This window comes from Pyrus communis, chromosome 16 (assembly GCF_041283825.1).
Source record: "Pyrus communis isolate YQ-2024b chromosome 16, ASM4128382v1, whole genome shotgun sequence".
In the NCBI taxonomy this organism is placed as follows: Eukaryota; Viridiplantae; Streptophyta; class Magnoliopsida; order Rosales; family Rosaceae; genus Pyrus; species Pyrus communis.
In genome coordinates this window covers 15,970,736-15,991,260 of record NC_142580.1, presented here as the reverse complement: position 1 = coordinate 15,991,260, position 20,525 = coordinate 15,970,736, and the positions used below count along the sequence as shown (strand labels likewise).

The following is a 20,525-nucleotide window of genomic DNA, read 5'->3' as shown; positions in this document are numbered from 1 at the left end:
TCCTTGGACATGCAGGATTCTATAAACATTTTATCAAAGATTTCTCAAAGATTTCGAAACCCTTGTGCCGACTTTTACAAAAGGATGTGTCGTTTGTGTATGATGAGGAATGTGAGAAGGCATTCAAGCACCTCAAAAAGATGATAACTTCGGCACCTATCATTGTTCCACCAGATTGGAGTCTTCATTTTGAGCTTATGTGCGATGCTTCAGATTATGCTTTAGGGGCTGTTTTGGGACAAAGAAAGGACAAGAAGCCGCATGTCATCTACTACGCTTCTCGGACCTTGAATAATGCTCAATTGAATTACTCCACCACTGAAAAAGAACTCCTTGTTGTTATGTTTGCTTTAGATAAGTTTCGTTCTTATTTACTTGGAACTAAAGTGATAATTTACTCTGACCACGCAGCTTTGAAGTACTTACTTACGAAGAAAGAAGCCAAGCCAAGGCTTATTCGCCAGATGCTTCTTTTCCAAGAGTTTGGCGTGGAAATCTGAGACAAAAAAGGAAGCGAGAATGTAGTAGATGACCATTTGAGTAGTTTGGTACATGAAGAAGACCCTCGACCTATTCCAGAGGCATTCCCAGATGAATAGCTGCTGGTCATTAAGTTAAGTGAGCCATGGTATGTTGATATTATGAATTATATTGTATCTAAACAGGTTCCAACACCATAAATAGGCACCAACATGACAAACTTAAAAAAGAGGCATGATTTTATTTGTGGGGTGACCTTTATTTGTGGAAATATTACCCTAATCAAATTATTCGTAGGTGTGTGCATGATTCTGAATTCAATTCAATTTTAACTTTATGTCACACTTATGCTTGTGAGGTCATTTTGGTACTAACGAACAGCACTTAAAGTTCTAGAATGTGGATTTTATTGGCCTACTATATTTAAGGATGCTAGAATTTTTTGCATGACTTGTGATCGTTGTCAAATAACAGGCAATATAGGTTCAAGAAATCAAATGACGCAGACTCCTATATTTTCTGTTGAGAATTTTTTATGTTTGGGGCATTGACTTTATGGGTCATTTTCCTTCCTCTCATGGTTTCAATTATATTTTACTTGCCGTAGATTATGTTTCGAAATGGGTGGAAGCAAAAGCCACCCGTATTAATGATTCCAAAGCTGTTGCAGATTTTGTCAAAACTAACATATTTGCCAGGTTTGGAATGCCGAGAGTAATTATAAGTGATAGGGGTTCTCACTTTTGTAATCGAACCATAGAGGCACTGCTAAAAAAATATAATGTCACACATAAGGTTTTGACACCTTATCATCCACAAACAAGTGGGCAAGCCGAAGTTTCTAACCGAGAAATCAAGCAAATCTTGAAGAAGATAGTTGGACCAACTCGAAAGGATTGGAGCTTGCATTTGAATGATGCAATGTGGGCATATCGTACTGCCTACAAAACACCAATTGGAATGTCTTTTTCAGCTCATTTATGGGAAACCATGTCATCTTCCAGTTGAATTGGAGCACCGTGCACATTGGGCAATCAAGATTTTCAACATGAATATTGATGTTGCTGGCCTTCATAGGAAGTTACAATTGAATGAGCTTGAGGAAATTCGGAATGAGGTTTATGAGAACGATCATATTTACAAGGAGAAAACAAAGACTTTCCATGATAAGATGATCTGTAGTAAAACATTTTCTATTGGGCAGAAAGTGTTGCTTTTCAACTCCCGCCTTCGATTGTTTCCAGGTAAGTTGTGTTCTAAATGGATTGGTCATTTTGTTATTACTAATGTTTTTCTCTATGGTGCAGTCCAAATTCAAAGTTTAAAGACGGGGAATGAATTCAAAGTGAATGGACACCGTTTGAAGCCTTACTATGAGTATTTTGAGGAGCATGTCGTGGAGGTATACCTATGTTGTTGGCCCTAGTGAAGCTTAGATGGAGGTATCATCCGGCTAGAAGACGTTAAAGCAAGCACTTCTTGGAAGGCAACCCATGTATTCAAACAAAGAGACATTGGAATTTCCGGCTCCTACAACCAAATTTGCTCTCTTTTACCCTTCTCCTTATTGTTTTTACTTTGTCATGATTGTCTTTGTTTGCTAGTTATCTTTTATTGCTTTCTTGTTTAAGTTTATTTTTGAAACATTGAGGACAATGTTTGGTTTAAGTGTGGGGGGGGATAAACAGATTGCTTTTCATGACATATTTTCGAATTTCACCACCTATCACTGCTAATATTGTTATTCACTATTTAAAAGTGTTAATTGTGTGTCATAAAAAAAATTTGAAAAAAAAAATCGAAAAGGCTTGAGAAAATACCAAAAAGAGTCGTTTTTGTTGCTTGTTTGTGTCTTAGGGTACCTTCCAACACAATGATGAGGATTTAGTTTTTTATTGCATGACTGTTAAAGAAAGTTACAAACATGGTTGGAAGTTTGATATGCTCTTTGGTTAATACTTAGTTATAGTTGTCATTTACGAATTCACATGTAATCACAAAGAGAAAAAAATCAGTTTTTGTAACATGCTTGAAGGAAGAAACTCAAACTAACGCTACAACCCTGTGAGACTTGAGCCTATTCTTTGTTTGGAGAGTTATTAATCTGTGATATTTTTGTTTTCTAAAGTCGTTGCATGGTCTCATTGCTTGGTTGCTACTTAGAATGCTTTTTCATCATTTTAGTTCCAAATACTATAACTCATGCATGTTTCATTCAAAGCATAAAATTGATTGCATAACAAATAGCAAGATGAAGGTGTTTAGTTACCACCAGAGCCAAAAAGCCTTATCCCTTGCATATGTATTGTAGGTTTAACCCCATTGAGCCTTATTCAGCCAATTTTCTTTGTTAGCCTGCATCATCCCTACCTAGCCTAGTATAGGAATATCCATACCCTTGTTCTTAAAGAATCGTGGAGCATGACTTGTTGCAAATTCCTTTTGATCTACAATTGCAGGAAAAACAAGTGTGGGGGAAGAATTTTTTCTTTTAAATTCAATGAAGTAGTGTGTATGTTTCAAAAAAAAAAAGAAAAAAAAAAGAAAAAGAAAAAAAAATGTTGACAAAAGAAGTGAGAATGAGTTCATAAGTGTTGGTTGTCGAAGAAGGGTCCAAAAATGTGAATCTGACCCTAAAGTTGTATGAATCTCCCCTTTGTGTTTAAAGTTGGGTGCTGCAATCAAAAGTTGAATTCTAGGTGTTGATTTCATTACTTTGCTTACCATCACTTTAAGAACCCTTGTTTATCCTTAACCTTTCTTTGTTAGCCAATACCTTAGCCCCATTACAACCCTTAGACTTCTATCTTAATTGTTATGTTATTCAATATGTGGAGTTTGAAATTGGTATGAGCATATGGAATCCCTGGTTCTCGCTTCTAAGTAGTGGCATTCCGTTCATGAGATCATATACATGTTTGCATTAATAATTCCAGAAAGTGTCTTCTTTGTTATAACATATGTGAGTGCTAGTCTACATGTTTACATGTTTACATCAATCTTCTCACATAAACTTAGTATAGGGAGTGTAGTCAGAAAATCTGTGTGAGAGTAGAGAGTATATCTGGTGAGGCATGTTACTACATTCAAATGTTGTTTTAATTTTATTAAATGTGAGCTAGTGAATGATTACTGCAGTTGGGTATAAACTCAAGAGTAAGGATGGCTAAAATCCATGTGAGTACTGATTTTTAACATGTCATGTTTCATTGGAAATCCTTGAGGTAATTGTTGGAAGGTTTAGGTTTTGTTTTGTTTTCTTTGTTTTGCTCAGGGACTAGCAAAAGCTAAGTGTGGGGGAATTTGATAGGAGCATATTTATGCGACTTTGTGATCTTATTTCTTTGCATTTACTTCGTTAATTTCTATTTATTTTGGTAATTTATGTTATTTTCGTATTATTGTAGGTCCAATTGGTAAAGATGACAATAAATGGCCAAATGGAGCAATTTGAAGCAGTTTTGGACTTGCATTGGATAGCACGCGTGGAGAGCATATGGGCTGGACATTTTTGGTGTTTAACATGTGCTAAACATGTGCTAAGATCTGAAGGAATCAAAGTTGAAGCTTGGAAGACAAGGAAATACACAATCTTATCCAACCTTATCCAAACTTATCTCATCTTATCCAGTCTTATCTTATCTTATCTAATCTTATCCAACATTATCTCATATTATTTCCAGCTGCAAAAGGAATCCTTATCACATTCTAAATAATTCCCATCTAATTCTAGGAGTCCTAAGATAATTCAAACATCATAATTCTTTTTATCCTTGGATTCAGCCGTGCCCTACCATATATCTATATATATATATATATATATATATATATATATATATATTCTTGCCACAACAAGCAGGGAGAGACTTGTGCTGCATGTTTTATTAAAAGCTTGTGCAGCAACCTGCAAGGGCGAGAGAAGAAGGAGTGTGCTGCATATTGCATTCAACCATTGGAGATTTCTAGAGTTCTTTCTACCCTTGTTTAGTTTCAATGTTTCTTTTAGATTGCTTTTCAATTATGATGAACATGAGTAACTAAATTTCTTTTTAGCTAGAGGTGAATTCGAAGCCATGATCATATGTTTTATATAACTTGATTACATCCAGTTATCGTTTCATAAAACATGAATGAGATTGACTTATTTGTTTTATAGAGAACTTATTCTTGTATGCTTATTAAGGATGCATACTTAGTTTGCATGCAGGGATTTGATGCTAGAATATAAGGGAATTTCACCTACTCGTTATGAACTTATATTTGCAAGTAGTAAAAGTCACTAGTCATGATTGAGTTAAGTAAATTCTTGGCAGGAGTATCATGCTTTTTATAGTTACGAATGTTTCGTCAATACTTATGATTTTCAGAGAACTTAATGATCTTTGAGATGTATCTCTATCATGCTTTTCATAGTTAGGGAACTTGAGAAGAATAATTTGATTGCGTCGCTGAGTCCAATTCAATGAACTTAGGAAAATCTGAGAGTTAATTAGTGATGTTCACAATTAATTTGGGGCATTGTCATTCATGGTTTATAGAAATAATAACTGGAAATCGATTTGTATGCATATGTTTTATGTGTAGAGAACAATCCTCTAGCTAACCTCTCACCTATATCTCGTACAAGACCTAATTTGTTTGTGCAATTTACTTTATTTTTGTTAAAATTCATTCCAAAATCTCCCTCAATTCTTATTTTGTATTAGTCTAGTTTAGTTTTCAGTTTTTAAGTTTAATTTGTGTTGATTAGCATCCCTCCTAATCTCTGGCCTAAAACAATCCCTACTTGCTTATACTACATCCGTCTAAATTACAGGGTTTAATTTGTGTGCTAGTTTTTACCACATCATCTCTTAGGTAAGTAATATCAAGCACCTTCAAATCAATATTTAAACTTCAACATCACTAACACGTAGAACTTTTACAATACACATTATCCGATTTAGAGCCACAAATAAAAGTCAAACATGACCACGTACGAAAGCAGTTCTTCAAATCTTCACCAGAAAAGAAAAAGTGGATCTTGTAACAAATGGATGCGAGCTAGCAACAACACCACAATATATAATAAGGCCAAACCAACTTTGTTATTTCAATAGAAAAATCAAGCTTATATCAATCACAGAATGCTGCAGGCGCTAGAAGCACCGACAACAGCTTGTCCAAGGTTGACCCCAGCATTCACTGATTCAAATACTTTCATCACCACTTCCTGAAATATTAAGTGCCAAAACGATCGTGAATCAGCAAATAAATCAACTTAATTTGTAGGTGAGAAAGACCACGCCAAACTGAGGAAGACACACCAATGCAAAAACGTGACGAAGATGCCCAAACCCTAACCACAATTTATAGTTAACATGGAAAATCATTTTTCTTCTAGTAAAAACAAAACTTATTATTGTTGATGTGTTATATTTTAAATCATTATATTTATCTGAATGGCTTGGATGTTGCGAAACACAGCTAATGCACATATGCTAAATGTAGAGGCTCGATATCCATTATCCACACAATAAAAATCTAACCGTTCGTTTCTCATAAGATTATTTTTCTTTCTAAATGTAATTAAAAAATTTAGAGTGCACAGTTAAATTTTTGAAATAGCAATAATAGTTTCTAATATATATATGCACACACATATACATACATACATACATACATACATACATACATACATACATACATACACACATATATATATATATATATGAAGGAAACTTACTCTTTTCGACACGGATCATTTGACTTGAGAAGACTGAAGATAGATTCGCTGCATGAACAAATAGATTCACTCATTATAATTACTCATATATGCATATACTTATTCTTAACTGTAAGGATTAATCCCTCGTTTTAATTAACAACCAAAACCTTTGGCTGCCAGGCTGATCATTGTTGATCCAGGTGGTCAAAATCCTCCAACCTTATGTCTTGTAGAGTTCAAGTAGTCAAAGTTGTGGCCTCGTGGTATCACTATTAACACTTAATATATAGCAAAAGGAGATCACCACAATAAAGAGGAAGCAAACTTACTTCATCGTCCCCAGATACATCAGCTTGACCATAGTCCTGACTAGAGTTTGACTGCATATATATGAACAAATTAATAGCCTCGCTTGTTTTGCTTGCTCACTCATAACATGCATACTTGTTATTATCCAACAAAAAATATCATTTACTTTATCATCAAACTGGCTACATCTCTACCAAAGATATATGAGAGTTGTTCAACGTAAAAAGAGAGTGTAGGGTGATCTTTTTGAAGTGCTAATAAAAAGTTTCACGTTGACTGAACGAGTTAATTATAATTTTGATACAAACTGAAAGGGATAACATGTGAGCACAACTCAAAAAAGATCGATCCAAAACACTCAGAAATGTCCATTTATCAGGTTCCGTTCAAGAATCATTCTTACAAAAATTAGTTATACTCAACTCAACCATGTCGGAAAACTGTTTAGCTAGTTATGACTAAAGCTATGTTTTATAAAACAATTAATCGCATCTTTGTTATGTCCGTGATGAAAATCAATGGTAACCATCATGAAATACCCACTTTGTTAGAAATTCCAACAAATTAAATAGATATAGCCTCTATAAATAAAACAATTTATCATCTCTATATGCATTCTTGCATGGCGTGTGATAAGTATGAAAGAGAGCTGATTTACTGGACACAAAAAAAAAAAATAATAAATAAATAAAATAAAACTGAGACTTAGTACAATGGTCTAATGATATTTTTTTTTCCACCAATAAGTGACAGATTTTAAGTTCGAATCTCATATATTTTGAGTTTGAAACCAATTTATTTTTATTACCCTTTAGAGTAGATATATCATTACATAAAAAAGAAATCAGTGTTACCCCATCTTGTACATGTGCAGCCTTGCAACGCAGTAACAAGTGGCTGTCCAAAAAGGTGTTGTGTTCATGAACGAAGTTTCTGTATCGGTAGCATGAGGTGCAGAGATCGAAAGGGGTGGTTTTGTTAAGATGGAAGCACTCAAGGCAAGTAAAATAAACTCCCTTGAGGAACTTGACTTTACATCCCTTGCCATCACAGAGAAGCATCCCAAAGTTGCCGAAATAGTAAAGAGTGATAAATTCCTCAAAATCTATCTTACCATCTCCGTTGGTATCCAACTCCTGGAAGCTGATCCTGACGTGGATGCCGAAAAACTCCTCGTACTCATCGATAGTTATTGTCCCGTCACCATTTGTATCTATTTGTTTAAAAGTTGCATATACGTCATGTTTTTCATTGTTTGAGAAATTGTTGTAATATGCGAAAGCAATCGCTCGTATTTCTTCCATCTCCCTCCCCCTCTTTCTTTTTATCTCTCTCTGATTATGTTATGTAGGTAGAAGGCTTTCAGCCTTAGCTCTCTATATATACATGTAGGAAGGCTGCGTATAAACCATCCCCACTAGCTACTGGTGACGTGACATCGAAAAATTAAAAGACCTTATAATGGCTTATAAAGAGTCGACTACTCACTGTATTGTCAATTAATTTGAAGTGAAACCTTAACTTTTATTGTGATATCATAACAGAGTTGTCCACATGTAAAGTCCAACACACATATATACGATCCACGTTACTGAATTGAGTTGGATGTTAAATTTGAACATTTGCCACACCTGAGAAAGTTTGTTAAGGTTATAAAGATTTAAGGTATTCACGAATTGTCTTATATTTTAAAAATTTGTAAAACATGAGGACATGCGAGGATATGAAGAATTGGTCCACGTTGAAAAATTAAAAAAATCTTCTAAGAGCTTTTAAAGAGTTGAGGGACTATACATACTCTGTAATTTCGAACCGATTCTAATGGGGAACCCTAACTTCCATGCCTGCTAATGGAGTATAACAGTGACGACCATGCATATGACAACCGTGGTTTTTTTGGTCAATAAAAATGACAACTGTGCTCACATTTCATACTCACAATTTTTTTTTGTTTCCATGAAAAATCATTGATTTTTATTTTTTATTACACACTTGTTTTCCTTCATTTAGTATTTTTAAAACAAATCTAACATATCACATAAGACTATCATCGGTAAATTTAATCCCTAGCCAATTTGTACGCCGTCCAAACATGAACCCTAATAAGAACATATTGTCCGCTCATTTCTCTAAGACCTACTCTAATCCTTAGAGTTAAATTTAAATTTTAGGTTCTAAATCTATCCCAACTTGCTCCAACTCTTGGGACAAATATGAGTTTTAACTCAAAACTCATTTCTGGAGCAATTCACTAGTACAAAAAACACTTTGCACGACGCAGGTCCTTCGTCACGCAAAGTCAAAAAACGTCACGCAAAAATTAGCCCAACAAACCTTTGTCTCGCGCTAACCGTCACGCCAAGGTAGTGATAGAAAGGTTTGCATAACGAAGAAGAAACATGCGTCGCGCAAAGCCTCTTTGCACAATGCACATCCCTACGTCGCACAAAGCCACCTAAGCCACTTTGCATGACATAGGTTTCTTCTTCGTCGCGCAAACCTTTTTTTTTGTTTTGGTCAAAAATATTATTTTTTTAATTTTTTTAATAAATATTGTAATTAAATTCTGAACAATAATTAATTAACCAAGGAAAAGTATTTAATTATAAAATATATGAAAATGTACATAAAAGATGTCCGAACAAAAAAGAAAAAACTACTAGTCTTCTAGGTTTGATACATCAGGCTACTAGGTATCGGCAAGGCGAAGTGGTTCGGAGGTCGAAGATGTTGCAAGATCAGGTGTTAGTAGTGAGATTTGGAGGCCTGACATCTGTATGGCTCGTACAAGGTCTCTCACATGCCCCACTTATGCCCTCATCTTCTCACCCTGGGCCTTCATACGCTCGCCTTGGACCGCAAGCTAACACTTTAGGGTTGTCACTTCCTCCTTCAATGCATCAACCTCTGCTGTGTTTGATCTGGAAGAAAAGGCACCCGTCTCATGAACCCGTCTCCCCAATCAATTGAGCACTCACGGCTGGAGAAATAGATGTTGATAATGCGGGAGGTGCAGTGGTCACACTCTGACGACAAGTGATCAACTGCGACATCTATATACTTTTTGAACAATAAAAATATAACATTAGAAACTAATCCTTTCTTGCATTTGAAACTAGAAGAAAAAAAGTAAAGAAAACTGAACAAACATTAACCGAAGATTAAAAAGTGTAATGAATCCAAGGCAGCACGATTGATTAAAAAGAGTCAAACCTAAACTAAGAGACATATCCTAATCTGTCAACCCCCCAACCCAACTTTCTATTTGTTAGTCTGTATGTACACTTTGTATGTGTGCATGTGTATGTGTGTGTTTGCGAGACAAAGGAGAGAGATGGTGGTGTTGCTTCCTGCAATTTAAAAATACAATATACACCAAAAAAGCCATATATGTTTTGATAGGTTAAAATTTCTAAATGACATCACACTAGTCATGTATACTTGAAATGAGTTGAACGAACCCCAGCCTCCAAAAACTCAACCCCCTCCTTGCAAATAAGCAAGCAGAGCATAATATTCAGAGGAGTCTTTGTTCTTACATAGGCCACAGTATGTAACTTCTGGTAAGGGACTGATATAGAACAGATTCTTAGCAAAAAATAAACAAGTACAAGAAAGCATCTAGAGATGGTCCTGAATAGTACGAAACAAAAGATGGTTCATATCGATAAAACACAAATACCATAAGCAAATGAAGAGCAAAAGTGAAGGCAGTCCTAAGTCTATCAAGTGGGCAAAAAGTGGGCAAAGATGCCTGAGAACTGAAGCTGCGACCAACTAGGATCCTAAACGATGAAAATAGTCTCATATACTTATCTAATATAAAAGCTCATGTTGCATATATGAAGTTCAAAAGGTGCAGATGTGAAAAATTGCTTGGTAAATTGTTCTTACAGGATGTTTAGCTTGCTCAGATCCCCTAATCATGGAGAAAGAGAACCGATGAGACCTTTGTTGAATGAAAGATCCCAATGTTAGCGTTTCAGATTCGTTACAAATAGAATTCCATCCCTAATCAAGACTTAGCTAAACAAAAAAACTGACATTGCAAAATAAATATGTTTTATGCATATGTTTACAATTAGACATCAAATTTGTTGTGTGTTGTTCAGTTCATAATATGCTGCAAACATAATGCTGGTACGAAATGAGGAACAATCATACTCACAAGGATCTTAATTCAGAGAGGCCCCTGATGTCGCCTTCAATTTTCCCTTTCACATTTATTGTTGATAATCCCCTACACGGTAAAAATCCAATGCTCAATTCTATGTACACACAAATATCGACTTAAGACAATATCAGATCACTATCCAATGCTCAATTCACATCCAAATATCCAATTTACTCAAACAAAAAAAAAATTGATTTAAGCAAATAACCTGCAGACAAGATTCACTTTAATCAAAATCCACATCTGATTACTAGTTTTCTCATCAAAATTCAAGCAATTAAGTATAAAATCTCACTTTCCTCAATCACCTAAGCATTCCTTGCTCCCTAATTCTGCAAGAACACCTCCATGTTCATACACAAAACACACATACAGATCAACAAAATTGCAAAAACTTTAGAAAATCAACTCGAATCACATCACAAAAAAAAAAAAAAAAAAAAAAAAAAAAAGCAATTTGACCCTAAACCAGAACCAACATCCAATTTTATCTGGAGATTTCGACAAAGTACTCAGAAATCAACATGCAATTTGACCCTAAACCCTAAATAACAAAAGCCAATAGAAAATCAGAAACCCTTACCTTGATTTTGGGACTTGATTCACGTCAACTTCGTGGCTACCCGTTGTTTAGAACGAGAGGGAGAGAGACAACCGACAGAGTAGTGGTGGTGGTTGGATTCGAGATTGTGAAGAGGAAAGACAGGTCTAGGTTCAAGATTTGGGTTTCAAGCTTGTGAAGAGGAGAGGGAGGTCTACGGGAAAGAGAGAGGGAAAGATGAGCGAGAGGGAAGAGAGAGGTCTACGGGAAAGAAAGAGTTGGGGTCCAAACTAGGAAAATTGAAAAAAAAAAAGGCCTATTTTTCACTATTACACCACCAAAATTATCACAACTGGCGCAATGTAGGTATACAATTTGACGTCGCGCAAAGTGGTTTTGCGAGACAACCACATTAAGGCGTCGTTCAAGGTTTTTTGTTTTAAATTATTATAAAAATTACTGAAAATGTGACTTTACTCCTTTCAAATTCAAAATTTTTTTTACATAAACCCCACGATAATATATTTTTCTAACAAAAACCCACAATAATTTTTTTTTACATATATATCATTCAATTTCTTAAGTATTATAAGTACAAAATAAATAAATTAAAATCTACTTAGTAAATATATATATACCATTGAACTTGATGGGAAATGCATTGTACGGAACTAGTTTTAAAGATCTAACCGTCAAACTTGTTTGTATATGCTTCGAGATCGCATACGCCAAAAATCGCAAAAAACAAAGATGCAGAGATCAAGTAACGGGACAAAACTTTTCGACAGTTATAAACAAAAAATCACGATTTAACAATAGTTTTAACTCTGATTTTGATGATTTTTTACAGCTACACTCCTAATCCTATATGAATACAATGAACTAATTCGATCGTCAATTTAAAATATTTGCACAAGTGAATACCAAAAAATCTTATGTTATACTTAATGAAAGTATAAATAAACTCCAAGTGTTAGTGAATCCATTGTTTTGATGGGATACGCATTGTACGAAACTAGTTTCAACGATCCAACCGTCAAACTTGTTTGTATATGCTTCGAGATCGCATACGCCAAAAATCGCAAAAAACAAACATTCAAATATTATGTAACCGGACAAACCTTTTCGATGGTTATAAATGAAAAATCACCATTTAATGGTAGTTTTAACTTTGATTTTTATGATTTTTTACAGCTACACTCCTTGATCCTATATAAATACAATGAACTAATTCGATCATCAATTTAAAATATTTACACTAGTGGATATTATAAAATCTTATGTTATATTTAATGAAAGTATAAATAAACTCTAAGTATTAGTGAATCTATTGTTTTGATGGGATACGCCTTGTACGAAACTAGTTTCAACAATCCAACCATCAAACTTGTTTGTATATGCTTTGAGATCGCATACGCCAAAAATTGTAAAAAACAAACATTCAGATATCAAGTACTCGGACAAACCTCTTCGACGGCTATAAACGAAAAATCACTATTTAATGGTTATTTTAATTCCGATTTTAATGATTTTTTCCGGCTACACTTTTGAACCTTATACGAATACAATGAACTAATTCAATCATCAATTTAAAACATTTACACAAGTGGATACCACAAAAGAAAAAGGCAATGCAAGAACGCCAAAAGAAGCAAATGAACAAAAAAAAAAAAAAAAAAAAAAAAAAACTTTACACGACATAGGTACACTTGCATCGCTCAAAACAGCTTTGCGCGACGCAGGTGTACCTACGTCGCACATAGTTGTTTTTTTTTTTCCTTTTGCTTATGAGTACAAAATAAATAAATTAAAATCTACTTAGTAAATATATATATACCATTGAATTTGATGGGAAACGCATTGTACGAAATTAGTTTCAACGATCCAACCGTCAAACTTGTTTGTAAATATTTCGAGATCGCATACAGCAAAAATCCCAAAAAACAAACATTCAAAGATCAAGTAAGGAGACAAAACTTTTCGACGGTTATAAACGAATAATCACGATTTAACAGTTATTTTAACTCCGATTTTGATGACTTTTTATAGCTACACTCCTTGACCCTATATGAATACAACGAACAGATTCGATCGTCAATTTAAAATATTTACACAAGTGGATACCACAAAATCTTATGTTATACTTGATGAAGGTATAAATAAACTCTAAGTGTTAGGGAAACTATCGTTTTGCTGGGATACGCATTGTACGAAACTAATTTCAACGATCCAACTGTCAAACTTGTTTGTATATACTTCGAGATTTCATAAGTCAAAAATTGAAAAAAAACAAACATTCAGATATTAAGTAACGGGACAAAACTTTTCAACAGTTATAAACGAAAAATCACGATTTAACGGTTATTTTAACTCTGATTTTGATGATTTTTTACGGCTACATTCCTTGACCCTATATGAATACAGCGAACTGATTCGATCATCAATTTAAAATATTTACACAAGTGGATACCACAAAATCTTATGTTATACTTGATGAAAGTATTAATAAACTCTTGTTACGAAATCTATCGTTTTGATGGGATACATATAGTACGAAACTAATTTCAACAATTCAATCGTCAAAGTTGTTTCTATATACTTCGAGATTGCATACGCCAAAAATCACAAAAAAAAAAGATTCAAAGATCAAGTAACGGGACAAAACTTTTCGACGGTTATAAACGAAAAATCACAATTTTACGATTATTTTAACTCCAATTTTGATGATTTTTTACAGTTACACTCCTTGACCCTATATGAATACAACGAACTAATTCGATCGGCAATTTAAAATATTTACACAAGTGGACACCACAAAATCTTATGTTATACTTGATGAAAGTATTAAAAACACTTTGCGCAGCGCAGCTGTATGTCGCGCAAACAGCCTTTGCGTGATGCATTGGCTGGTACGTCGCGCAAAGTTATATTTTAAATAACTAAATGACATCCAAAATCCAAACCTAACCCCTCTGACTTTCTTTTCAATTCTTCCAAACTTTGAAAAAAAAAAAATTTATTTGCGTTGTATGTTTCGAAAATGAACTTGTGATTGTTGATTGAAACAAGGAATCACCAATTTATCATTGTTTTGTGAATCTCTGCATTTCCAATTCCACTTTTGGTTTCTCCAATATATTTATAGAGAGAGTATAGACTTCAAACTTTTAAATGAAGGAAAAAAATATACATTGCAATTTGCAAGGTTTCTATTTGTGCAGCACAATATTTAAAGTTCCAATTGAAAACAGAAACAGAAAATAACTCCATAACAATTAGGCCAATTGTTGAACATCACTGAGTTGTTGCCATGGTACCTTCCATATTTCTCTGTGGGTCAAATGATTTTAATCAAGATAAAAAAATTTGGCATAGTTTACATTGCCCTGAGCAAAAACCAATAGATTGACTCCCCAAAACTGTTTTGTGCGATGTAGGTGCACCTGCATCGCGCAAAGTTGGGGAAAAAACGGTAAAGCATTCTTGGTTTGGCGCTAAAATCATGCGCGGCGCACAAAATGTTGCGCACAACACTTTGCGCGACGTAGGTGCACCTTTGTCGCACAAAACTGTTTTGCACAATGTCAGGCTTAGTCGCGCAAAGTGCCATTGCGCAAAGACCGTTTGTGTGACGTTTTGTGTTTAGCGTCGCGCAAACATACTTTGCACCACGAAATTTGCTACGTCGCACAAACATGTTTTTGTACTAGTGGTTTAGGGTTTAGGGTTTAGGGTTTAGATCATAATTCCCTAGGGTTAATGGGTTGGCCCACCATATATGTGTATTTTTTTTAGTTTTATATTTATGAATCCATTGAATACAATGGCTAAAATCTAATATGATAAAATCCAACGGTAAAAAAATAAATAAATATATACATATGTAACGGTCGAAATTTAAATTCAACGGCTAAACTAATTAAAAAATCATGTGTTTCATATTCTTCCATAGTGTTCCATGAGTTTCATGGTGTCGGTTTAATGATTTTTCAATATTTATCAGAAGCTAAATATTTTTAGATTAAAATGTTTATAAAATTAAATTAGGATAGTCTAAGCATTTTTTTCTAGAAAAAAAAAAAAAAAAACTTCCTTTAAGAAAAAAATTATTCTAAATTCATTATTTAATAATTTCGGGCTAAAAATTTAACTCAAAAGAATTTGAGCAGAAAAACTATTTCTAGGCTAAAACTTAAATTTTTTGGATTAAAAATTTTAGATGTTAACACAAGAGCGGACCTTAATTACTGATTATAAATTGTCCACTCATTCATTCGGCATAAACAACACTTGAGTCGGAGGGAGCTAGCTGCCATTGACCAAAAACTAAGGTCTTGTATTCGAAAGTTCTTTGCTACTTCCTCCTCACACAATAAGGTGGGACCATAAACTGATAAACTTCTTATCCATTACTTATGAATGAGATACATTTTGAATTTTTGTATTCCGAGTATCCGGACTGAGACATCCCCATCGTTCAAATGAGAGATAAATAGATTTGTGTTGTCCAAGTTTTTGAGTTTTTGTGAAATGAGCTAACAGAATGGACTAATAAGCGTCACAAGATGAAATTGGTAGTGGCTTCGATTTGGACGGTGTTGGTTGGGATGACAGTGCACCATGTGTGCACAATGAGAAGGGAGATAGATAGTAGAGAGAGAAATAACTCATTTATATACAAAGGGCAATTAAGTCATTTTAAGATGTAGAAAAAATCTTTTTTCTGTCTAATTTTGGTGCATGACGTGTACATATTCGAAATGTCATATTTCTGTTTTAAAATTAAGAAATTTTCTTATTTCTGAATATTTCCCAAATATTTATAATAATTAGCCAAAACATTTAGGACATGTAAATGGTATATGTATGGCCTAAGTCGCTGAAAGACAGAAAGACCAAGAAAGTTGATGTGCAACATTGATTGTATTAAAAATATTCCCGCGTTCATACTTCATAATCATATTTGACGGTGTCAATGAGAGAATTAAAGACGCAAATTGAATACTGATTACGGGATATACATTCGTTTACTAAACTTGAGAGAATAAAAGGAAAGGTGGTATCCACACAAAATAAGGAATTCAATTCCTCATTTTGAAGGAATTGGATTTCTTAAATGGATGTGGTAATCTAATTCTAAGAGTATGGAGGAATCGGAATGAATTTTTCTTACCCATTATACCCTTATATATTTACTATAATTTCAATTTTCCCGGCCACCACTATCAAGTGCTAGCAAACGGAAATTTTGTTGGGTTGTATTTCTTGAATTTCTTATTTCTTTAATAAAGCGTAGCAGATGCCGAGACACACTATGAACAATTTCATTTTTTTTTTATTATGAAGTGTGATTAGTGTCACATCCCGGCCAGGGCCCCTACCACATTCCGGGCTCGATTCCACTGTAGCACGATATTATCCGCTTTGGGTCCCTACCACACCCTCACAGTTTTGTTTCTGGGAACTCACATGAGAACTTCCCAATGGATCACCCATCATGGGATTGCTCTCGCGTGCTACTCGCTTAACTTCGAAGTTCCTACAGAACCCGAAACCAGTGAGCTCCCAAAAGGCCTTGTGCTAGGTAGAGATGAGAATATACATGTAATGTCACAACCCGTCCCGGAATTTTAATTCCGATGACGTGAAGTTATGAAAATGCCCTTAAACGGGACTAAGGGGCGTAAAATATGTTGTAACTTGATGATTTGGGGATTGGGTAGGATCCCACCTCCCTCAAATCTCTCCCTCATTCCCGTACCTTGTCTCTCTCTCTCTCCTCCCTCACAAATCTCTCATTCACTCTCCGTTCTCTCTCTCTCTCCTTCGAACTCACACGGACCAACCACAAAACCACCCTAAAACTATACCAACGAAGGATCTAAGACCACCATCGTACTCCTGAAGACCACACGAACACGATGGTACCAATTTCAGGTGAGTTTCACTTCGGAAAACATGGATTTCAATTTCACTGTGCGTGTGCACTGTTCATGCACACGTAAAGATTGATGTTTTTTGGGATTTTGAAGCTTGTAGGAAGCTTGGTGAGGTCCTAAGGAAGCTCGGAGTGCTTCGTTTGAAGGATTTGGACGTCGGGATCACGAACTGTAAGTTCGACCGAATTTTTCGTATTTTTGGAAAAGTTTGATTCCGTTGTTTTTAGGCCCTAAAACTAGTCCAACGTGGTAGATTATGATTAGGGCTTCATTTTGGTATAAATTACGTGAAAAATGGACGTAGGAACACGGAGAACGACAAGTTCAAAGTTTGGCCGGAACTTTCGAGGATTTTTCCGGCGAATCCACGGCGAGTTAGGGGTCAAGGTAGGTATGGATGTGTTCGTCTCGTCAATACCTTCATTTTGATATATAGTACGTCGAAAATGGTTAAGAAATGAAGAAGTTATGACACTTTGAAATTTACCCAGAAATTCCGGCAAAACACCATCTCCGGCGAAACCAGTCCGGCGACGCGAGGAAGAAGACGCGCGCATGGGCAGCGCGTGAACAGTGCGCGTGGGGGCGCGTGAGAGCTCCAAATTGAGTTCTGAAAATTTTCACGCGTTCGTGACGTCGTGTAGATCACCGTGGTATATTCATACACCCAAATTGAGCAACGTATGAGAAAGTTATTGACGAATGTTTGGTGTATGTGCGTTAAATAACGTCAATTTGGTTACTGTTTGTATAGGTGAAAATTATACAAAAGAAGAATGTAACCAATCTAGGGAAGGCTCAGGGACCTATGAGACGTCGATGTGATCAGTGAGTGGGCAGTTATTTTTCAGTATATATATATATACGTATGCTTGACGTATTTTAAAAGAAATACGAATTAAATATCCTGTCATATATGCATCATATTTTAATATGTGCATTACCATAATTATGCATACTGTTGCATGGTGCTGAGGAGGCCCAGGTAAGCTACGATTGAAATACTATCATCACATGCATTAGTAGTGGCATACATTTATATATGTGTATTGGTGCTGTGGACGCACAGGTAAGTGCCAGGTAAGTGGTATTCATGTTTGTATTTCAGTAGTAGTTTGAGATGCTTAGAGAGCTCATAATCTGCACCCCCGGTGTTAGTGCTCCCGCCCAGAGAGGGGCAGAGTCCTTCACGTGATGTTCACCCGCACCACACGCTCGCCTTGGATCCAAGTTAGGTGCAAGCCTTGTCGTGCAGACCACATTAGGTGGTTCCGACTCGTAGGTGACCCGCGATTATTCGCACAGTCTTCACGTGATCGTAGCACTAGAGCGTATATATTACACCCAGTCCTGTCGTACAGACCACGTTAGGTGGTTCCGACTCGTGTGCAGATTTAGATATTGAGTTGAGATTGGAGCTCTATCTGCAGCCGTACAGGTCACGTTAGGTGACTCCCGGCTGCCAGATTATATGTTATTGATGTGAATTATGCTTGAGCATTTACATTTATTATGAGATTCTAATGTGGCATATTCTCAAGCATGAATGGCATATTTTGGAGCATGATTGGCATATCTATACATACGTATATATGTTTATTTTCTGGAAAGTATACTTGTTTTACGGCGAGGGGTTAGTATGTTTAAAGAAAAGAAAGTTCTGAATAAGTTTGTTTTGCTGACCCACTCAATTTTGTTTTGCGCCCCTCTAGGTTCAAGAATTGCAAAGGTGTGGTGACTACGAGGAAATTCAACGGAGTTCTGACAGAATGGACCAAATAAGGACTCACCTTCGGGTGTTTCATTTTAGAAGTAGTATATTTTAAAGCTTCCGAACTGTGCAAATGGTTACGTCACTCTCACGTGACGGCCAGCATGCCCTCCTTCGGGACGGGGTGTGTCAGTTGGTATCAGAGCCTGGTTTCAATCTTGGACATCTTGAGAAGTTCTAGTGAATTCTGTCAGAACTACACCACCTCGTAGCAAAACCACGTAGTTAGAGGAACTTAGTCTCCCTGATTTAGCTGTTAGGGGAAACTATTATTTTGGTGATTCAATATATTATCTAAAAGGGACATTTTAAGATGGGTTATGAGTTGAATTTGAATCACCTTATGAAATGAGGAACCTGAGGGAGCAAAGTGATGGATTAACCAATTGGAAAAGATGTTTTAGATTATGCAAGTCAAAGGAATCTTCCTTTTGACAGAAGGGTTGAGACGACTACCTGGTTTGAGTTATGAACTTGTATCCTGGTGGAAACAGGAGTATAATTCGTTGTCACCGAAGGAAACAGCCGATTGAGAATTGTTTAAGGACTTGTTTAAAGAAAAGAATTATTTCCTTTGGCATCTTATGATGGTAGAAAGCAAGAGTTTGCAAATGTGAGACAAGGAAAGCTGACGATCAATGAGTATTATAGAAAGTTCTCAGACTTGCCTCGTCCCATTCGAATATTGCTGCTATTTTGATTGAAGTGTTATATTGTTTTAGGCTGGGTGGCATAAGGCAGTGATATTTTGGGTGACCACTATCCATTGTAATTCTTACCAGGAATATACAGGATGTTGTTGAGCCTTGAGGACTCTGAGAACATGTTCAGCGAGAGTAAAGAAGAATGATAAAAGAATGGGAATCAAAAGAGGACGATAAAGTTAATGATTCGTCATATCAAGAATATAGAAAGATTCAGAGCTTCAAGAGAAGTGAAGCTAGAGCTAATTCTTCCAACTGGGGTTTTAATGCCATTGGTCAAAGTCAAAGTGATAGATGTATTGGTAATCCCAGATCTCAGAGACAAGGTGATTTTGGTAAAAGAAATGTACCTTTGGGCTGTAGGTACAATAATGGACACCTTTGAGAATGTAGACGAGAAAGCAGTGGACGCTTTACAAGTGGATAGATGGGACATAGAACTGCAAATTATGTCCAAAGCCAACAGAAGCCCTAGCAGTCTTCTTTGCCACAACTGGCGCCGATCCAGCAAGTTCCTGGATCTATTAATTATGGTCAGTTAGGCCGTGGTGTACACGAGCGAAGTATTTACACTAATAGAGGTTGTGGGAGACGACAACAAGCCCAGGGATGTGTTAACCACACATCACTACAAGATACTTAGAATTATTCGGATTTGATTAGGAGTACGTTAATTATTCTTAATGACTTAGCTAGAGTCTATTTGTTAATAATGTAGAAATTTTATATTATTATTGTTATTGCCTAGAAAGTAGTAATTAAACGCGGTTGAGACGTGTGCATGTATTTCCTAATGAGTGGCAAAATAGTAATATTACACCCTCGAGAGTTGTTGCTTACTTATCGAGACAACGATGATTTATCAGTATTGCGAGCTGCAGACCGTAATATTAATAACTT

General features: G+C 35.6%; 1 protein-coding gene and 1 long non-coding RNA gene across 2 annotated transcripts; both read right to left on the bottom strand.

Moving 5' to 3' along the window:
- Positions 1 to 5,599: 5,599 nt before the first annotated feature.
- On the bottom strand, positions 5,600 to 7,800 carry LOC137732766 (Calcium-binding EF-hand family protein). The gene is made up of 3 exons (XM_068472041.2): positions 7,351 to 7,800; positions 6,517 to 6,567; positions 5,600 to 5,692 (listed from the first exon to the last, which is right to left on the bottom strand). The coding sequence occupies exons 1-3, from the start codon at positions 7,798 to 7,800 to the stop codon at positions 5,600 to 5,602; spliced, it is 594 nt and encodes a 197-aa protein (XP_068328142.2).
- A 1,277-nt stretch (positions 7,801 to 9,077) lies between these two features.
- Positions 9,078 to 11,522, bottom strand: LOC137732555 (uncharacterized). Its single transcript, XR_011068353.2, has 3 exons — positions 11,254 to 11,522; positions 10,665 to 10,736; positions 9,078 to 9,556 (listed from the first exon to the last, which is right to left on the bottom strand). It is a non-coding gene; the product is annotated as an uncharacterized LOC137732555 (long non-coding RNA).
- Between the last annotated feature and the right edge of the window lie 9,003 nt (positions 11,523 to 20,525).